Source organism: Anabas testudineus, chromosome 23, assembly GCF_900324465.2.
Source record: "Anabas testudineus chromosome 23, fAnaTes1.2, whole genome shotgun sequence".
NCBI classification, from domain to species: Eukaryota; Metazoa; Chordata; class Actinopteri; order Anabantiformes; family Anabantidae; genus Anabas; species Anabas testudineus.
The window spans coordinates 9956397-9974843 of NC_046631.1; the positions used below are offsets into that span (position 1 = coordinate 9956397).

The 18447-nt window shown below is 39.6% G+C and overlaps 2 protein-coding genes across 3 annotated transcripts; one reads left to right on the forward strand and one right to left on the reverse strand.

Annotated features, from left to right (window-relative positions):
• Positions 1-200: 200 nt before the first annotated feature.
• On the forward strand, positions 201-8257 carry si:ch211-244b2.3 (WWE domain-containing protein). Its single transcript, XM_026361093.1, has 28 exons — positions 201-230; positions 333-352; positions 447-486; positions 729-858; positions 1016-1151; positions 1254-1374; positions 1471-1549; positions 1746-1857; positions 1954-2059; positions 2156-2237; positions 2333-2381; positions 2538-2610; positions 2794-2869; positions 3024-3126; positions 3235-3355; positions 4801-4836; positions 4936-4955; positions 5043-5082; positions 5227-5356; positions 5709-5853; positions 5964-6084; positions 6181-6259; positions 6490-6601; positions 6898-7003; positions 7099-7180; positions 7320-7383; positions 7517-7631; positions 7750-8257. The coding sequence occupies exons 1-28, from the start codon at positions 206-208 to the stop codon at positions 7809-7811; spliced, it is 2385 nt and encodes a 794-aa protein (XP_026216878.1). The 5' UTR covers positions 201-205; the 3' UTR covers positions 7812-8257.
• Positions 8258-8342: 85 nt separating this feature from the next.
• scyl2 (SCY1 like pseudokinase 2) lies at positions 8343-18310 on the reverse strand. 2 transcript variants are annotated; one of them, XM_026361043.1, is made up of 18 exons: positions 18150-18310; positions 16372-16556; positions 16079-16236; positions 15674-15818; positions 15175-15324; positions 14833-15054; positions 14373-14489; positions 14124-14249; positions 13761-13937; positions 13123-13245; positions 12584-12697; positions 12247-12379; positions 12010-12128; positions 11824-11924; positions 11583-11652; positions 11390-11467; positions 11165-11287; positions 8343-11074 (listed from the first exon to the last, which is right to left on the reverse strand). In XM_026361043.1, exons 2-18 carry the CDS (start codon positions 16546-16548, stop codon positions 10442-10444), a joined length of 2766 nt encoding a protein of 921 aa, XP_026216828.1. In that variant the 5' UTR covers positions 16549-16556; positions 18150-18310; the 3' UTR covers positions 8343-10441. The 2 variants fall into 2 exon arrangements, with proteins under 2 accessions (XP_026216828.1, XP_026216827.1); XM_026361042.1 differs by having other exon boundaries at positions 16372-16561.
• Between the last annotated feature and the right edge of the window lie 137 nt (positions 18311-18447).

The following is an 18447-nucleotide window of genomic DNA, read 5'->3' on the forward strand; positions in this document are numbered from 1 at the left end:
AGGTGCTTTATGCTGTTTCATAACTACCCATGCGCAGGGTGTAATAAAGCTTTGATTCATGATTAATGTGAGCTAATTAGAAAGTACAGAAGTTATACAACCTAGGGAAGCCTTTGTTATTGACAGCAGGCTACAAAACATTGGTGTGGCTCTTGGAACATACATTTCCCTGCAGGGGAAACGAAAGTGAAAGAATTTTTGTGAAATGACGCCTTCATATTGGAGTCTGAGTAAGTCGAGGAGAGTTTACTTAAAACTTTTACTTAAAGTTTTAACTAAAACCACATCTGTGATTGTTTAATCTCTCTTTTCTGTGAATGTTGGACCTACAGTGTATTTTCTTCAGAGCATGGTGAGTTTAGTTTAAGAGGAAGTGAAATCTGCGTTTTTTCCTTCCACTGTGTCTGACTAAAGTTTAACCTGGACTTGATGTATTATGCTCACAGGAAAATGGGGACGATGTTAACAACTCACAGGCAGCTGCAGGTCAGACTTTGATTTCTTGAACATCTTTAGACCTAGTCAACTGCATTTTAGTTTCATCTGACAGCTGTACATGAAGACATCAACATCTACCCAGACAACATTCTTGTACTGTATAGGAAAGGACTGAGCTTGTTTTTTGCGTTTGCTTTGTCTCATACATCTGGTCTGGTTAGATGTATAGTGCAGATTATTTGGAGGATACATACCTGAAGAATATTAATACACGGTTCTGTATTTCACAGTCAGTGGGAAACGTTATGAGTGGCGGCTTCTTGTTGGATCTCAGTGGCTGACCATTGATAATGACCATGTGATCGAGACCCACTACTGCCACCCTGGAGCTACAGGAATCACCATCAACACTAGCCAAGGGTCAGTTATGTGGACACATAGTGGGGTTTAAACATGTCTTCCTTTCTTTCTCAAAAAAAGGTTCAATTAACAACTGATTTCAGAAAGTTCAGGCATTTTATTTAGGAAGCGCCCATGTATAATCTGCACATATGAATCATGTACTACATCTTTACAGGAAGGTGTTCATAGACTTTGAAAACTTCCAGACAACAAACACAGTTCAGAGACTCAGCTTCCTACCTCAGAACGAGACTGAGGAAGTGGGCTGGTACTTCAGAGACAACAATATGTGGTGTGAATATGGATCGCAGGTGAGGAGGTGTTTGGCATGAAGGCTGTGGTTTGTTTGAGGCTCAGGGTTCTCTACAAATTATCTTGATTAGCTTCACACACACTCTCCTCCTCTTCCTCAGGGCTCCACCACATTGTCTTCATCAGTCAGCAGTAGAGATGTTGAGCATCAGTACACTCTCAACCCTCAGGGATCCTTTAGATTCACAGTGGGCTCTAGAGGCTACAGAATCGAGTTCTCTAGTATGTGGTATTTGGTATGAATTTGCCTGTGAGCTTGTTCATTTTAATACAGATTTTTTTTACACCCGAACTTACTGATTGTACTTCACTCTGCAGCCATGTCCCAAATAAACTGCGTCACAGGGCTTCGCAGGAATGTACGCAGACGTCCAAAATTCACTTCCAGCACAGGGAGGTGAGACTTATCAGCTGCAGGATTCCAAAAATGTTTTATTACTTCTTCATTTGTGCAGATGTTTGTATGTTAAGCAAATAGATCAGTATTAGTGCTGCCTATGAGCATGTTTGTTGGTGCCTTACTGCAGCAAAATGCTGATTGTCTGTTGTTTGCATGTTTGAACATTGATTATAATCTCGTCGTGTCTTTGCAGCCTTTACTCCACCTCAGTTCTACACACAGCCTCCTCCACCCAGGCCTCTAATGGAGGTTACAAGTGGGAGTTCATGGGAGAAGAGGGGGAATGGACAGAATATGAAGCTCATGTAAGCAGAGCATCAAACTATTTAAAGCATTGTAGTAAAATCTTATATATTCTTTATGATGCAGATCTATTTCTGCTTGTTTGTATCTGTGTGTAGGTTTGTTCACTTGACAGTGCTGCTATTGAAGCACATTACCAGCTGAACCCACAGGGACAGCTCCCCTTTAAGATCAACAGATTCTCATACACGCTGGATTTTTCAAGTAACGCACACACTACAGAACTGTTCTTCTATTAAACCAAACAATCGATGATTTTGTTGAGGCCAACAGAACATTCTTTACTCTGGTTTGTTACAGACATGTGTCAAGTTAATGACAAGACTGGGACCACAAGACCAGTGAGGAGGACTGTGAACTACGGGGCTCAACAGACCATCAGGTCAGGAGAACATTTCACTTATGAAAGATGAAAACCTTAAAATATAACAAATAAATCCTGAGTCTATACCTGAAAACATGCCGCTCTGATTGTAGTGATTTGACGGCCGGTGGTGAAGATTCAGATGTGGAGGCCGATAGTCAGGTGTGTTTCATGACAAAGAAGATGTTAGATTAAGAATCTATTTTACTAGTGAATCCTCTTAAATCCTGTTTAAATATATTTCTATATCTGAGAGTTCACTGTATGTGGCCTGTATGTCTGTAGTGATTAAAAACCTTCTATATTTTTATTTCACAGTCTAAGGCAGAGCTGAAATGCTCCTCAGGCAGAAGGGGATTGTCTCATGGAAGCACCCAATTAGCATCTAGAGGTGAGGAAGAGGAAGAAAGACAATAAGGAGATGATGTATGCACAAACAGCAAGATGATGAGGAGATGATTTTAACTTTTCCTGAAATTCTGCCATAGAGTGTATTACATATCTCTCACCTGTCAGATTTGCTCCCTCTATAAGTCCAATATTCAGACACTGAACTCACTTAGTCTTTTGTTAGAAATGCGGCACAAGAATAAAAAGAAAAGGAAAAAAGCCACTCGTGGACCAGTGTATCAGCAGCAAGCAGGGACAGGGTGAGTTTAGTTTTTTAATGATGAACTGGTAAAAATGAAGTCAAAGTAATAATACTAATACCTTTATATTGCTGGGCTGGTTGTATTTAATTCTCAATGTAAAGCTTCTCTTCAATGTTGTGACAAGGTACAGACTTTGATATTGTTATTACAGAGTTTCTCAAGCAACCTCAGCTTTGCAAAATATGACTCTGGGCACTAAACCACAGTGGCAGTTTGAGGGAAACAGTGGAAGTTGGTACATGTTCAAACACAGGGTAAGTCATCTGTGGAGTGAAGGCTATAATTATCCCATCAATGGTATCTGTCTCTTAGTTAAAGTGCTAAGAATAACCGAGATGAGTTTAATGACGTTGTTTTATCAGCGTGGCACGTCAACTGAGTGCTCAGTAGCCAGCGATGACATTGAGAGGACGTACCAGCAAAACCCCTCCGGCACCATGACGTTCCAAGTGAGCGGGCAAACCTACGAGCTGGATTTCACAGGTTGACTTATGTTTTCAAATACTGTAGGAAAAGACAATAGTAACATTTAATTTTAGAGGTCCACTATTTCTTAATCACCTCTAGAGCCATGGAACTGGTAACAGGGTGACTGTTGTATTTTTGCTGAGTCGTGAATATTTAGCATTTATCATGAAAACTGGAAACAGGGAAGATAAAGAAATAACTCTCAATTCAACATCATGTTGTTGTATTTAATTGAAAGTGTACTAAATGAATTAACCTCCTTAAACAGGGCTCTTAAAACATATCATGGAGCACTTATTCTGTGTTTTATCACTTTTATTTTCTACAGCAATGATCCAAACTAACCTTACGACCAATATGACACGCAAGGTCAGACGTGTATGAGCATGGAAGAGGATTTCAACCTCCAGAAGACATTCTTCAAACAGTTGTGCAATATATACTCATCCTGTATTATGACACCAAACTGACACTCCCTTTTCGTTTTTGTTGTTTCTTTGGATGTGATAGAGCAGATTTAGATGTGACTTGGTCCATAATGGCTCATTTATAGCGTATTTAATATGTGTTTACATTAGAAGGGTATTCAGAATAAGACTAAACTAGCCTGAAGATTATTTTTGGTTTTTGGTCCAAACCAACCTAATGACCAGTAAATAAACTCTGCAATATTTCAAAAGTCCCATAAAGTACTAGAGCGATAAGCCTCTTACAACAGTGTTGTTAGAATTGAATCCTAATTAGTGAAGTTTCTAGTTTGAATTTGATTAATTTACATTCACATACTGTTTACTGCCACCTAGTTATTCATGTTGAGACTCGTCCATGTTTTGCTTGCTTGATTATTTCCTCGTGGGAATAAATGGAAGAGAGAGTAAGGAAATACACTGCCTCTTCTGCTATAGCAGAATTTGCTTCAATTGAATTATCTTCATTACATTTAAGTCAAACTGACCATTGTTTAGTTCAATGTTTCTAATGTTTAGTAGCTATTATAGTTATAGATAAGTCAGAAATCTAATCTTTAATTTAAGAATTGTATTCTGTTTAGACCTAATGTACCTAGCTGTGGACTGAAGGAGCTACAGATCATAGCCTATTGAATATTGTGTTATGGAAATAAAAGGAAAATGATTGGAAATGAAAACATAGTGTGTTTTTTATGAGCCAACAATACATCATACTTAGTGTCATTCATTTTCTGAAATGTAACTACACTGAATTATCCACATTCAAAGTACGATGCAATGAAAATGTCACCTACAAAAACACACAGATAACTTGCCTACTTTGCTCACATAAGTGGCCAATAAGATAATTATGGACAACAATACTGCAAACAACCTCAGATCCTGAACCAAAACTAAATGCCTCTCCACCCCCACCCTACATACACACACCCATAGCACCGACGTTATTCCTCTTGCAAAGGAAACGAAAGTGAAAGTTTTTGTTTTTGTAAAATGAAAAAGTTTCAACTCCGAGTCTGACAACGAGTAGGTAATGAAGCGTTTACTTAAAACCCTTTAAAGTTGTCATTTTAACCACATGTGTGATTGTTTAATCTCTCTTTTCTGTGAATGTTGGACCTGCAGTGTATTTTCTTCAGAGCATGGTGAGTTTAGTTTAAGAGGAAGTGAAATCTGAGTTTTGTACTGTTGACTAAAGTTTAACCTGGACTTGATGTGTTTGCTGCTCACAGGACAATGAAGACGATGTTAACAACTTACAGGCAGCTCCAGGTCAGATTTTGATTTAGTGAACTGAATTATTAAAATACATTTGCTCTGTCTCATACATGTCATGTTAGATTAAGACTTTCACTTATTATTTGCACAATACATACTTGCATAGTGGGATCACCTGTTGATGTTTGTACTTCACAGTCAGTGGGAAACGTTATGAGTGGCAGCTGCTTGTTGGATCTCAGTGGCTGACTATTGATAATGACCATGTGATCGAGACCCACTACTGCCACCCTGGAGCCAAGGAAATCACCATCAACACTAGCCACGGGTCAGTTATGTGAACACATAGTGGAGTTTAAACATGTCAAAAAAAGCTGCAATTACCAACCGAAAAAAATTCAGGCCTTTTGTTTTTAAAGTACCCATGTATAACCTGCACATATGTAGGGAAATATGCATCTGAAACAGCGTTAAGGAACTGAAACACGCAATCAAAACTGCTGAAAATACAGTATTTAAGAGGAATTGATGAAAGATATATATATATATACACATGGCACCTGAGCAGACAGATGGGTTTTCTGTTCGTGGAATTTGGATCCAAATAATCTAAGTGATGTCTGAAATTGTACAGATTAAGCAGATTATATACAAAAAAACTGAATCATGTTCCTTCACAGGAAGGTTTTGATAGACTTTGATAACTTCCAGACAACAAACACAGCTCTAAAAGTTCAGAGACTCAGCTTCCTACCTCATAACGAGACCGAGGAAGTGGGCTGGTACTTCAGGGATGATAATCTGTGGCGAGAATATGGATCGCAGGTGAGGAGGTGTTTGGCATGAAGGCTGTGGTTTGTTTGATCCTCGATTGGCTTCACACACAAAGTCATCACAGTCTGTTGTCCTGGTTCCTCTCTTCTCCTGTTCCTCAGGACTCCACCATGTTGTCTTCATCAGTCAGCAGTAGAGATGTTGAGCATCAGTACACTCTCAACCCTCAGGGATCCTTTAGATTCACAGTGGGCTCTAGAGGCTACAGAATCGAGTTCTCTTGTATGTGGTATTTGGTATGAATTTGCCTGTGAGATTGTTGATTTTAATCCAGATTTTTTTTACACCTAAACTTACTGATTGTACTTCACTCTGCAGCCATGTCCCAAATAAACTGCGTCACAGGGCTTCGCAGGAATGTGCGCAGACGTCCAAAATTCACTTCCAGCACGGGGAGGTGAGACTTCAGCTGCTTTAATGTTTATTTCCTGCTTTAAGCAAATGGATGTTAACAGATCAGTGTTAGTGCTGTCTACTATCAAACAGGAATGGAGGATTAATGTAGTCGAAACTGAATTTGAAGTTATTCTAGAGTGTGGATAAAGCAGTGAAGTAATCTCTTCACTTTCCAATAGGCCCTTTGTATGCATGTTTGACATCAGTGATAGTCTTCTCATGTCTTTGCAGCCTTTACTCCACCTCAGTTCTACACACAGCCTCCTCCACCCAGGCTTCTAATGGAGGTTACAAGTGGGAGTTCATGGGAGAAGAGGGGGAATGGACAGAATACCAAGCTCATGTCAGTGGAGCTTCCAACTATTTCAAGTGAAACCTACCAAATATGTTGCTAATAATTAATCTAATAGTTCTTATTTAAACTTTTAAGTAGACAAAAAACTTTCAAATGCTTAAAGAAATTGTATTTATTTCTCCTAATTAATGTGTGAGCAGTGCCACCTGCTGGTCAAACTGGAAATAGTTCAGAGATGTTAACACATCAGTTCAGTATAAACTATTAATTTGTCCTTTCAGGAAAATAAAATTGCATTAATCTTTAATGCAGATATATTTCTGCTTGTTTGTATCTGTGTGTAGGTTTGTTCACTTGGCAGTGCTGCTATTGAAGCACATTACCAGCTGAACCCACAGGGACAGCTCCCCTTTAAGATCAACAGATTCTCATACACGCTGGATTTGTCAAGTAATGCACACACTACAGAACTGCTCTTATATAAAACAAACAAACGATGATTTTGTTGAGGCCAACAGAACATTTTTTACTCTGGTTTGTCACAGACATGTGTCAGGTCAATAACAATATTGGGACTAAAAGAGCAGTGAGGAGGACTGTGAACTACGGGGATCAACAGACCATCAGGTCAGGAGAAACATTTCACTAACAAATCAATTTACACATTCTACAAATCTCCTAATTATCAATTTAAGGGTTCTTAGCAAAGGCTAAATATAGATGTGCTACTGTACATATTTTTAACTTTGATTGTTCTGCTCTTCAGTCCAGGGACGCTGCCACGATGGCAATTCCAAGATATTGATGGAATATGGAAAGATTATTCCAAAGTAAGACATGACTTTATTTCGCTCATGTGTATTAGTGTTCAGCAGTGTTGTGTAAAGCCATGCTAACAGCTCTGAGAGGCTGTACACTTTGCCCCTTCACTCTAAATGTGTTGTTGCTTATTGTGTCATGCAGGGTTATCGCCAGTGCAACATTTCCAGTCAGGAAATTGAGCTCCGTTACCAGCAGGACCCATCAGGCATTATGATGTTTGATACTAAGAACTTCAGCTATCAGTTGGACTTCTCAGGTGAGCTGTCAATATGAATATGTAAAGTTTTAACATGATTAAAAATCAGTATTTCAGATTTTGATTTCTAAACATTAAGTTAGTCAGTAAGGAATCGGTGCTGTTATGTCCTCTACAGCCATGACCCAGAGAAACCTGTCCACAAACACCTCCAGAGCCGTACGACGACTCAACCAGTGACTGTGGGACAAGAGCACATTTGCCGGTCACGGGTTAACTTAATATTGACTTTATCAGTTATGTCACTGCCAGCCTTGGGTTTAATCTATTATTGATTCAGCTGTTTTTTCTATTTTTTTACACTGCCTTCTGTTTTTGCATCTTGGAAAACCTTACACTTCAGTCCTTTAATAGAAGGAAGGCACTATTGTTTAATGAATTATGAGTACAATGCACTTTTACCTTTTGTAAATGCTTCTGCTAGTATGTTCGGCACTTTAATGTTTGACAGTATGTTAACCTAAAACCAAGAGGATGTTTACTAATGTCTCGTATGACCCTGCTTATTCTATGTTCATTTGTTCAATGAATACAGCCTTATTTTAAGTCTACTTCATTTTGTATGTGCCTTGACTTGTTTTAATCTATTGCAGAAGCAAATAAAAATAACTAGACCAGAGTCGATATCCAAGAGCCTGAAATTCATTACACTCCAGTATCTGAAGTACAGCCTGAAACCATCACACAAATAATGGACATCCTTTTAGAATATTAGATTGTGTACTTTCCTTTATATGTACAGATTTTCATTGAACCACCCCAGAAACCAGCACCTTCACACGTAAAACAAGTGCCACACTACACATATGACAGCAGCAGTATACAAACAATCTTGTAGAAGAATAAGCTTTAGTTTTCTGCCGGAATATTTGACACACGCTCCAAAGATCACGTCCACTTTGTGATGTTGTGAAGTCAAAACTGCCACATACTGTATGTCAATCTGCAGATGACAAAGATCCAGTCACCGACACCTTAGTTGTGTATGACATAAATGGGGAAATTAACAAAATCTGAAAAGCCAAATTCACAAGCAAATAACACTGCCATGCGGCTAGAGAGTAAGCTCACCCTGTATGGGTGCAATTGTTACACAAAAACAAGAGTTAATCCAATAAAAGACGTTACACTTCAGTATGTTAACAACAATCATTGTCAGCAGAAAAACAGTGGAGACAAAGGTGCATCTAAAAACTCTAAAACCATGTAATTCTGTTTAAACATTTAAGATTCAGAGTGAGCGCACATGAATGTTTTAGCACATTAGAACATCAAACGGACCTATGACGTTATTGTAGGTCAGTGGAGATGAAGGACACATTGACAGCAGCTTGAGCCAAACGATATGCACCTTCAACAACCAGTGAGAATTATTGCACACGACTCATCTAAGGCCTCTTAACTGTTATCACAAGAACATAAAAATGCCAAGGCCCTCAAAGAGCAATGCATTTTTAAATAACTATATATATTTACACTTCATAATATATCAGTACAGGCCTTCTGACAGCTGAAAAGTGCTGAAATCAAAGTATAGAGTGAGAATCCTCCGTTTTACAAACTTCAGCAGAAATGGTGCATTGGGGGGGGTTCTGAGCACAATAACAAACACCTCAGAGCAAATCCACCTGCATTGGGTGAAATAAAAGGTCATTGGTCACTGGAAATTAGGAATCATTATTACAAATCAAACTTTTGATCTTTCATGGTCACGTTCGGTAATATGGAACAAAGCAATCAAGAAGCAGATGTCAGACGGAAGAAATAATAAAATAGTAATAGTTGAGTAACAGATGAGTGCCGTCTGTCTAGTTTTACAGATGTTTTGCACATGTTTACCACCTTTAGCCTGCAATATCTATCCCAGACATCCTAATTCACTATTAGACACGTAATCATTCAGACCGCATTTACAGCACACGACACAATGTTTTGTTACCAGAGCTGGTGAAGTTCATTGATCTTAAGCCAGGTAAAACTAACCCTTCCCTTAGCGACGTGTGCTTAAATGTTACATTAAGTTACAAAACAGAAGCTTTGGAGCACTAGAACCAGATTAGAAGAAACCAAAAGGGAAAATTTACTTTGAATCCCATTTCTTAAAATTGAGAGACATTTACCATGATGGTGATGAACTGTGATGGGTTCCTCCTTTTTCCCCATCTCAATGGAAACTGCTTGTTTGTGAACCTTCTACACACCCTTTACTCAATATAGATGCCTACTATCCTAGATCCCAGGTGAATGCAGGTTTGCCAGTGCTACACTTCAAGCTACCTCCTACTGGCTCAGACAGTGGTCAGCAGTATTTGTTTTAAGCCAACTCTGCCACTGCTTTTAACATACAAGTAAAAAAAAAACTAAAACAAAAGTACAGGCACATGAAGCTGATTTTCTTCCAGTTTTAAGGGATGATTCTGATACAGCTCATTCAGGAAGTGAAATACAATTAATCTACTCAATCCTTCCTGAATCAACTGAGTTAGGATTCATCTCCAACACATGATATTTTGACTCCCAGAATGTCAAGTACAAAATTGTAGGAAAACCCCCAGCATTTAAAGACAGCATAGAAGAAATATTTCCCACCCCAACCTTTTGTCCTTCTGGTCAAGTAGAAATGATGCAGGTTATTTTGTCATTTCAATGTGAGCAAGAGTCAGAATTTAAACCAGGTCAGATTTAAAAATGTACACTCGTGAAAGGATTTTAAATCTTAACATTCCATCACTGCCTTTGTGAGAACTCAAGGCTCTTTAGTACAAAGCAATTAAAAGAATATACTTTGCCTGGTATCTTTCCATTTATGTTTAGCCAAATAAGTCTTTCAGATCATTGTTGGCTGATGCACTGTGTTTAACTCCACTTTGGTTCATGCTAGCAGCAGCAGCAGGTTGAGAAAAATTCTGTGGGCTGAAGAAAGGGTTTGCTTGCATCCCAAATCCACTCTGTACTCCTCCCATAGCTAATGATGCACCCTGCATCTGAGTCTGAGCGTTCTGGCCTGAACCAAACTGACTGAGCCAAGGAGTGTTGGCTCCAGGTGTAGTCATAGGACCCATTTGGTTGAGAGTGACTTTGGGCTTGCTGGGTGTAAACAGATTGTCCAAGGCTGACATGTCGGGAGCGTTATTTGTCTGCCCGATGGGTCCTTGATTCTGCGTGAGAGATCCAAAGTTTGGAGTGCTGGTGGTGGTGGCCATGCCACCATACAGGGTCGGACCTGTGGGCCGCATGCCCATCATCATGCCTCCTGTCTGGAAGCCCATGGTTGAGTTAAAGCCATTAGAGACAGGGGCACCCATGGAGCCTCCCATGGGGCTGGAGGTGGGGAAGACAGAGATGGTGGAGCCTTGCACTGGAACTGGTCGTGCTGTGTTAGCCAAAGACATGCTGTTCAGAGATGACATGCTGTTGAGAAGGCTGCTGGTCAGATCCTTAGTCTGCAACATAAAACAGAGATTTATCATCAAAAGTCATCAGCATTTAAGCATGTTCAAGTCTGTTTGTAGACAGGCGTTTGCCGTCTTTACCTGTGTATTAGTGGCGCTGGCTGTTTTAATAGCCTGTGGTGCTAATGGCTGCTGGTTCCTTAGTTTGGCTGCTTGCTCCTGCTCCTTGGCCAATCGCTGTTTCTCCTCTAGTGTCAGAGACATCTAGGCAGGTTTGAGTGAAGAGAGATCATAAACAAACTGGACAACTTGCCAAATGAAAAACGTAAAAGATGGTTTAATTGTGGTGTGAATTGATTTCCATACTCGATTAGGCTGTGACGCTGTTGCTGCAGATCCATTCTCTTTCCCATTAACCCCTGTGCTGCCAAAGATATCGTCAATCTGAAAGAAAGAAAAAAAAAAAAGACTAATTGCAATCACTGCCCCACAGAAAGGTATATTGCAATAAGTATGTACATGTTCTCGGATCAGTTCCTATATGATTGAAATGTCTTGCCTGGTTGCCAGAGCTAGATGGGTTCTTGGTCTCTTCTGACTGGTTCCCTGGATTTGAGATGTTTAAACTCCTGTTAAAAAAACAGCATTGGGCATAATTAAAAACCTGAAGGAATTTAAATATAGGCATTTATACAAACCTAAGTAAGTTGTAGCAAAAATTAAAAATACCATTAATACTTGATTAATAATTATAGTTAATTAGCACAAGTCTACTGTATACTGTTAAACTGCAAAGTAACCTGTGCTGCTCCTGCATAATATGCAGCTGCTCCAACTTGGTCTTGTGCTCAGTCTCCATGCGAGTCAGCATGTCACGTATAACCATCATGAAGGAGTTAAACTGAAACATAAATCATATTAATTAAGAGACAAGACAAGAGAGGCCTCTTGTACTCTGTGTGTGTGTGCGTGTGCGTGTGCATTACCTGGTTCAGATTGAGGTTGTTGTCTATACTAAGAGAGACAAGATGGGGAAGACTCTTGGTAGCAAGGTTCTCTTTGGGAATTCCTAGCTTCTTGTGACTAAAGGTGCACTTGTAGATTCCTAAGGTGAAGCAGGAAGTTAAATAGGCAATCATTAAGCAAACCGAGAGATTGTTAAACTGTTTTAACAGCACCAGGAAGGCGTGGGATAGAGAGTCTTTGCAGAGATGTTTGTTTACCTAAAATGCCCATGAGTACCGCTGGTTCTCTAGAGGGGATCTGTTGTAGGAAGGGCAGGACCTCATCAATGACAAACCATTTGTCTAGATATTCCAAAATCTTTCCCAGGCATACCAGAGAATTCACTCGTACCTACACAACACCAAAAGAAAAATCATACATAACAAAATCTAAACATAAAGAGTTTAAGTGAGGTAACATTTTGAAATACAAAGTTCAGTTTGTTGTAATCAGTGGTGGAAGTAAACATGGGAACATTAGTGTGGGATTAAAGTTTTGTGGGGGCATTTAGCCTGAAAGAAACAATGTGGATGCAGAAATTATTAACAGACTCACAGCTAGTGAGGAGGTCTGCAGGCAGGCTGATTTGATTCGAGGGATGAGGCAGTTCTTCATGGATGGATAGTCAATCAGGTTGGCAAACGTTGGGATGATGTTCAGACACAGCTCCTGCTCAGTCGCAGATAAGATGGTTATGAAATACGACATATTTATTATGCCAAATACAGCATCTATTTATAGTGTGCTCCTAAGATAACACCAAAAAGAGAATGAAGTGTACCAGCAGGTGACAAAAAAGGTTTCCAAGTGGAATTCTAAAAATATGCACCAGTGAAATAAGAACTGGCAACTATTCTCATCGAACGCAACAAACAAGCATAAATCTCAGACTGGCGTATAATAATTTAAAAAAAGAATTACACAGTCACTTCATCAGTAATGATCTATTTTAGGATGACAATCAATGACCCACTACTAAGCAACTCTATTGTTGGCATCTCTAAGTGATCTGGTTACTTTTCTGGTTTCCATAGTTTACAACTTACTGAGTTACGTTTATGTCAATATTAAGCAGAGCAATTTGCCCTCGTTACCTGGATCTGTACAGAAGGGGCCTCCAGAGCTCTATAGACCATAGGCAACACACAGTTCTTAATGTCCTCTGCTGGTGTTTTGGTCAGCAACAGGTCCATCTTTTGCAGGAAGATCAGCAGGATCTGCACAGCACAGAACTCCCGTTAGCAAAACAAGAGTCAAAAGCAAGTGTGTACTGTCCTGTGTTCTACTAATGTGTACAGTGGTACCTAGAAATGAGCGGACACTATGATTTTAGTGGCTTTAGTACAGATTTTAGTACTACAAACAACACATCACATCTACTAGCTGACATGACTAGAACATAGCAGCAGAGACCACTCACCATATTACTAGCCTGAAGAAGCATGGAAGGAAAAATACAAAGACAAGTCTTTAATCTGATAGGCTGAGCCCAGATAGAGCATGCTCTTTAGTCAGGTTATATTTAAGTCACTAATATCAAAATCTCAAACACAAAACTGCCTAAGTGAGAAAACATCATGTAGCAATCTTGGAAGAGAAAGAAAACTCTTTTCAGAGTGTTTTAAACAAATGACACATCACCTTACCATATAATTAAGCCCTTAAGTACATTGTTAGCAAAAAAATCCTTATATTGAAATAGCACTGTCATTGTGTTTTTGTGTTCGTCTACCTGAATGGGCTCTTGCTGCTTGAAAACAGGTGTGAGGTCAGGCAAGATGAGACGAACATACTCCTCCTTGGTGCACTCTTCTGCGATTAGCAGCACATTGGGCAGCACAAAAGGAACCATGTCTGGGTTGACAAACTCAGAGGTCAGCGCTGGCAAGATACGATGCACCACCACTCTCTGAGAAGGAAGGAAATCACAATGGGTTGAAATCCTTTTTACTGTTAATTAGCAATGACTTTTAACAAACTGCAATATAAAAAAAAGATCAGAGAACTGAATATAACACAAAAAAGGGACTCATGCTTTGTATTAGATATATTAGATAAATACCACATTTGCTATTCAAAATGTGCAAGCATATACCTTGGGTAGTTTGGGCAGGACTTTGGGGAGGCCTTTGTAGAACTGAGACTTCTGTAGGTTGTCCCTCTGGAAGAGGGTGTCAAAGTATTGAAGAGTAACAGCACCTACATCATCAAAAAATGGGATCTGGAAAAAAATAAAAGTAAATCAAAATCAAATCTCACCAGCACAGGCACATTCTATAAACATATGATATGGAAGTTGATTTGATTTTTATTTCATTGTCATGCATCTTTTCATAATTCAAACCTTGGTCATCTGGTCAGCATCGGGCCGGACAGTGGGTGTGACACTGAGCAACATTTTGACATGTTCTCGCACTTCCTCAGGGATCTTGTTCAAAACTGCTGGACTCATGCTGCTCAGCTACAATTGAGTAACATAAAAAGAATGGAACAGAGAGAGTTATTGGAAAAGTAATGCAATTATGATTAAAGCACAAGCATTTCTGTTGTACTAAGAAAATATTAAGTCCAAATATGTTTTCTGTTCTGTTTTATGACTTGGATGAGACATCTGCCTGCTCCATGAACTAGACAATGACTCAAATCTGAGCACAAGTGCAACTGCCAGAAGCATGCCCATGAGAAAAGGAAAAAATAAGCATGCATGGAAAGAAAATATTGATCCTTCTGCGTACCATAGACGTTTTTTTCTCAGGTTTTGAAAAACTTATGATCTTTCACACATTTGGAACACCTCTACTCACCTGGTCCAGCTGCCTGCTGAAGCTCTTAAAAATGTCATGTTTGTTGACTTGGAAAACAGGCTTGCCCTCATTAAAGACGGCATGCACGACCACACCTAATGAGTACATGTCAGAGGCAGAGTCACAGCTGACAGACAGGATGTACTCAGGGGCCAGGTACTCGGGATTGGGGAGGCAGAGTGGAGGGAGGTTGGGCTCCCACTCTTTACATGTGTATTTAGGCTAAAGTAGAAGAGAATATAAAGATAAGACAATGCTGATAGACATTTTTTTGGCAATAGGTATAGGTGAAACCTCGCCTGACAGGCAAAAAGAGGGGAACAAAACTCTAACATGTACTACCTCAGCATCTGAGGGGTTAGTTGAAGAGATGCTGAAGTCAAAGCCCATAATCTTCCATGCTCCACTCTTGTTGAGGATGATATTCTCCGGACACAGGTTGCCATGGACCATTTTCACCCCACTGTGGAGAAAGGACAAACCTTCCGACATCTAAAGAAATGGATAAATAAAAATATCAGGAAAATTAGAGTGAACATACACACTGCATTAAAGTACAGTCTGACAGTGAACTCACTGGACAATAAGAGCCTTAAGAGAAATACATATTGTTTTATAAAGTTAAAATGACATTGTAACCTGTCAGACAACAGCCAGTAAGTACTAGTTAAACTGGCTGTGTGACCGCATGCTAGACTTCCACATTAGACTACATGGTAATAAAATCAGGCATTTTATAAAACATGACAAAGAAGTAAACAAGAAAACAATTCTTTAGTAATAGAAAAATAGTAGTCCTTAGTTCCTGTCCTATGACAGTGTCATCTATCTGCACTCTCACCTGAAGCAAGCCATATTTGGTCTCCACATCATAGAGTTTGTATTCTTTGATGTCGTTGGGTACAGGGCTGGGCAGGTTGTCCCACTGGCCCAGCACATTCGACAGACTGGCAAACACTGGCTCTGTACAGAATGCTAAGCAGTCTCTGAGGGCCAAACGCAGATATAAAGTCAATACAACTTCTTTTAAATGTTAAGTTATTGTTGGACAGACAGAAAATTAACAACATGGGCCAGGACCAGTCTACTGAGCCTTTAATCGTGACAAGATTCTGCTAACGTATGCAGATTTGTCATCCGCTTGTTTCCCTCCCATGTCAAGACCCTCTTTGAGTTTCGAGTCATTCCATTTGTCCTTGAAATACATGTTTGCACAAAGTTGTGAGTGTGCATGTGTGGTAATTACCGTGACTCTTCTAGAGGATGCTGCACAGTCAGGAGACGGGGGTGACGCAGTCTGGTCAGCTGCTGCACACCTTTTTTCAGCGAATCAACTATTTGGTCCTTTTCAAATTTCTGATATTTGTCGACCATCTTCTTATCAAAAACAAACACAGCCACTTCCTGGGGGTGGGGGCAAAGACAAACAAGGTTCTTAAACTAACGTTACTAAGCCCAACAGCTAATCTTGTGGAGAACTCCTTAGCTGATGCCATCAACAGCCTAACAACTTATTGAACTTGTATGTTGTTGACAAACCTGTTTGGTGGATTTCTTGGTCCCATTGTAGATTCTCCAGCAGAGACCAGGACCCCCACTTGCAATATGTCGTCCAACTTCAAACTCCCGTGTCACCGGGTTCCCCATGACAGCGCTGGTGACATCTGCCGTTACCTTAGTAACAGTGCTTTTGAGCTTGTTTAGCATAGACTCCATGTTTGGGCCTGATCTGACAGTTGGAGGGAGGAAGGTGGATGACAGGCCATCAGGGTTAAGTAAGCAGTTAAAGAAAAATACAATTTCTAACTAAGAGGTTCTGTATAGTACAGCCCAGTCACTCAAATGTCAAAAAAAGTAACAGTCATTGCTACCTCTCAAAGAGACAGCTGTGGCCTAAATCTTTCTAGCTAAGAAAAAGCCTTTAGCAATCCATTACAAGTGCACTCTAATGCACCTGCTTCAGAATTTGCTTCAAAGTGCCCTCTAGCGTCCTGCCTGTACTGGCTGAGAAGAATACACAATATAACAAACCAAGCTGTCCCCAAACTATGAAATGACTCAGAGCAGGTTCAACCACAGCACATTAACAACATTAAGGCTCTCTTTCAACATACTTCAGAGTGACTTGAAGGCACATGAGGCAACAGGAAGTCAGATACAGAACATGACTCACGGTGGTATAGCCAAAAATGTATGCGATCAGTTTCTTTACAGTATGTTTTTTTTCCTGTCTTGAGTGGCCTTCTGCTATTTTCATATTAATTTCACTGCACTGAGACAAGAAAGAATAAAAGTTTATTATAACTAGCAATAAAACATTATGATCATATAAGTTGACGTGCACAGTTTACACTTAGCAGTACACAATTGTTCTTAAATAACAATTTTTAGCATCCGCATTAAAAGAATTAATCAATGCATTTGCAATTTTCCTCCCTGTAGTCACTTAAACTCATTTTCTTCCGGATATGAAACTGCACAGGGGATAATTTAGCTGCACTGAACTGTCAACACTGCGGCATGTGAGTATTAAGGCAAAGATTTTAATGCCAAAGTTGTCAGTACACATCAAAGTAATCGATGTCCATGGGATCTATCCTTAATTAACATTTCATCAGGTATTCCACGTGGCATGGGGCTGTCAAAAGGTTTAAGTGGCAACAGGTCTGATGAACTATGAGTGTTGATGACGACGTTCAGTTTCCTTTCACTATTTGGTTTATGTCGATATGATGTGCTAGTTAGTGTTCACACAAATGCTAACGTTACACTGTATGTCAGTATGGTTTTATCCATTCACCAGAAGCAACATCACAGACTCTGAATACCTTAGTAGTTAGCATGTTAGCAGCAAGCGTAGCAGACATTTTAGCATTTTATTCATACCTTGTAGATAGTTAACCGTGATATGATCTGACAGCTACCCCTGTCAGAAGATTAAACTGTATCTAAAGCATAGGTTGAAGCATTTAAATTGTAAATTTGTCGCTTAGCGTGACTGTCATGTCTGATTGAGAAATACCTTAATGTTCGCTTAGCTAGTTAACCATCTTGTTTAGCCTGTACGCACACATCGTAACTACCACATCACTGTCACACTAGCTTTAAGAGCCATCATTGCAAACCTTCTTTTAACCCCTTACCTGCCTATATAGTTCTCACAATGTTGGCATGATAAGTTGTGTACAGCAAAGGTGTTTTTTTCCAGTTAGCAACTCAAGCTAACTAGCCAACAATGCAACTTAACAGACTAGACGTTAAAGCTATTAACGTTTCACCTGAACGCAACATAGAGCTATTACACGTTAACTACTCACCTTAATGTAAAATGGTGTGTCAATCTGATCTCTTATTGTAAGTGAACTCTCAGCAGGATCACTGTCAGTAATATCTGTGAAACACAGCCCCCATGTCTTCCAGTAGCATACGAAATGAGTTAGCGTCAGCTAACGCTAGATTAGTGCGCTAAAGAACGACAACACCACTTCCGGGTTTTATTGAAGTCAGGTGCATTGACGTCATCATATTTTTAAAAATATATATATTTTTTTATTTTAGTCATTCTGCCAAAACTTACATAAACACTCAAAACATAACCACATTGAAAACCCCCAA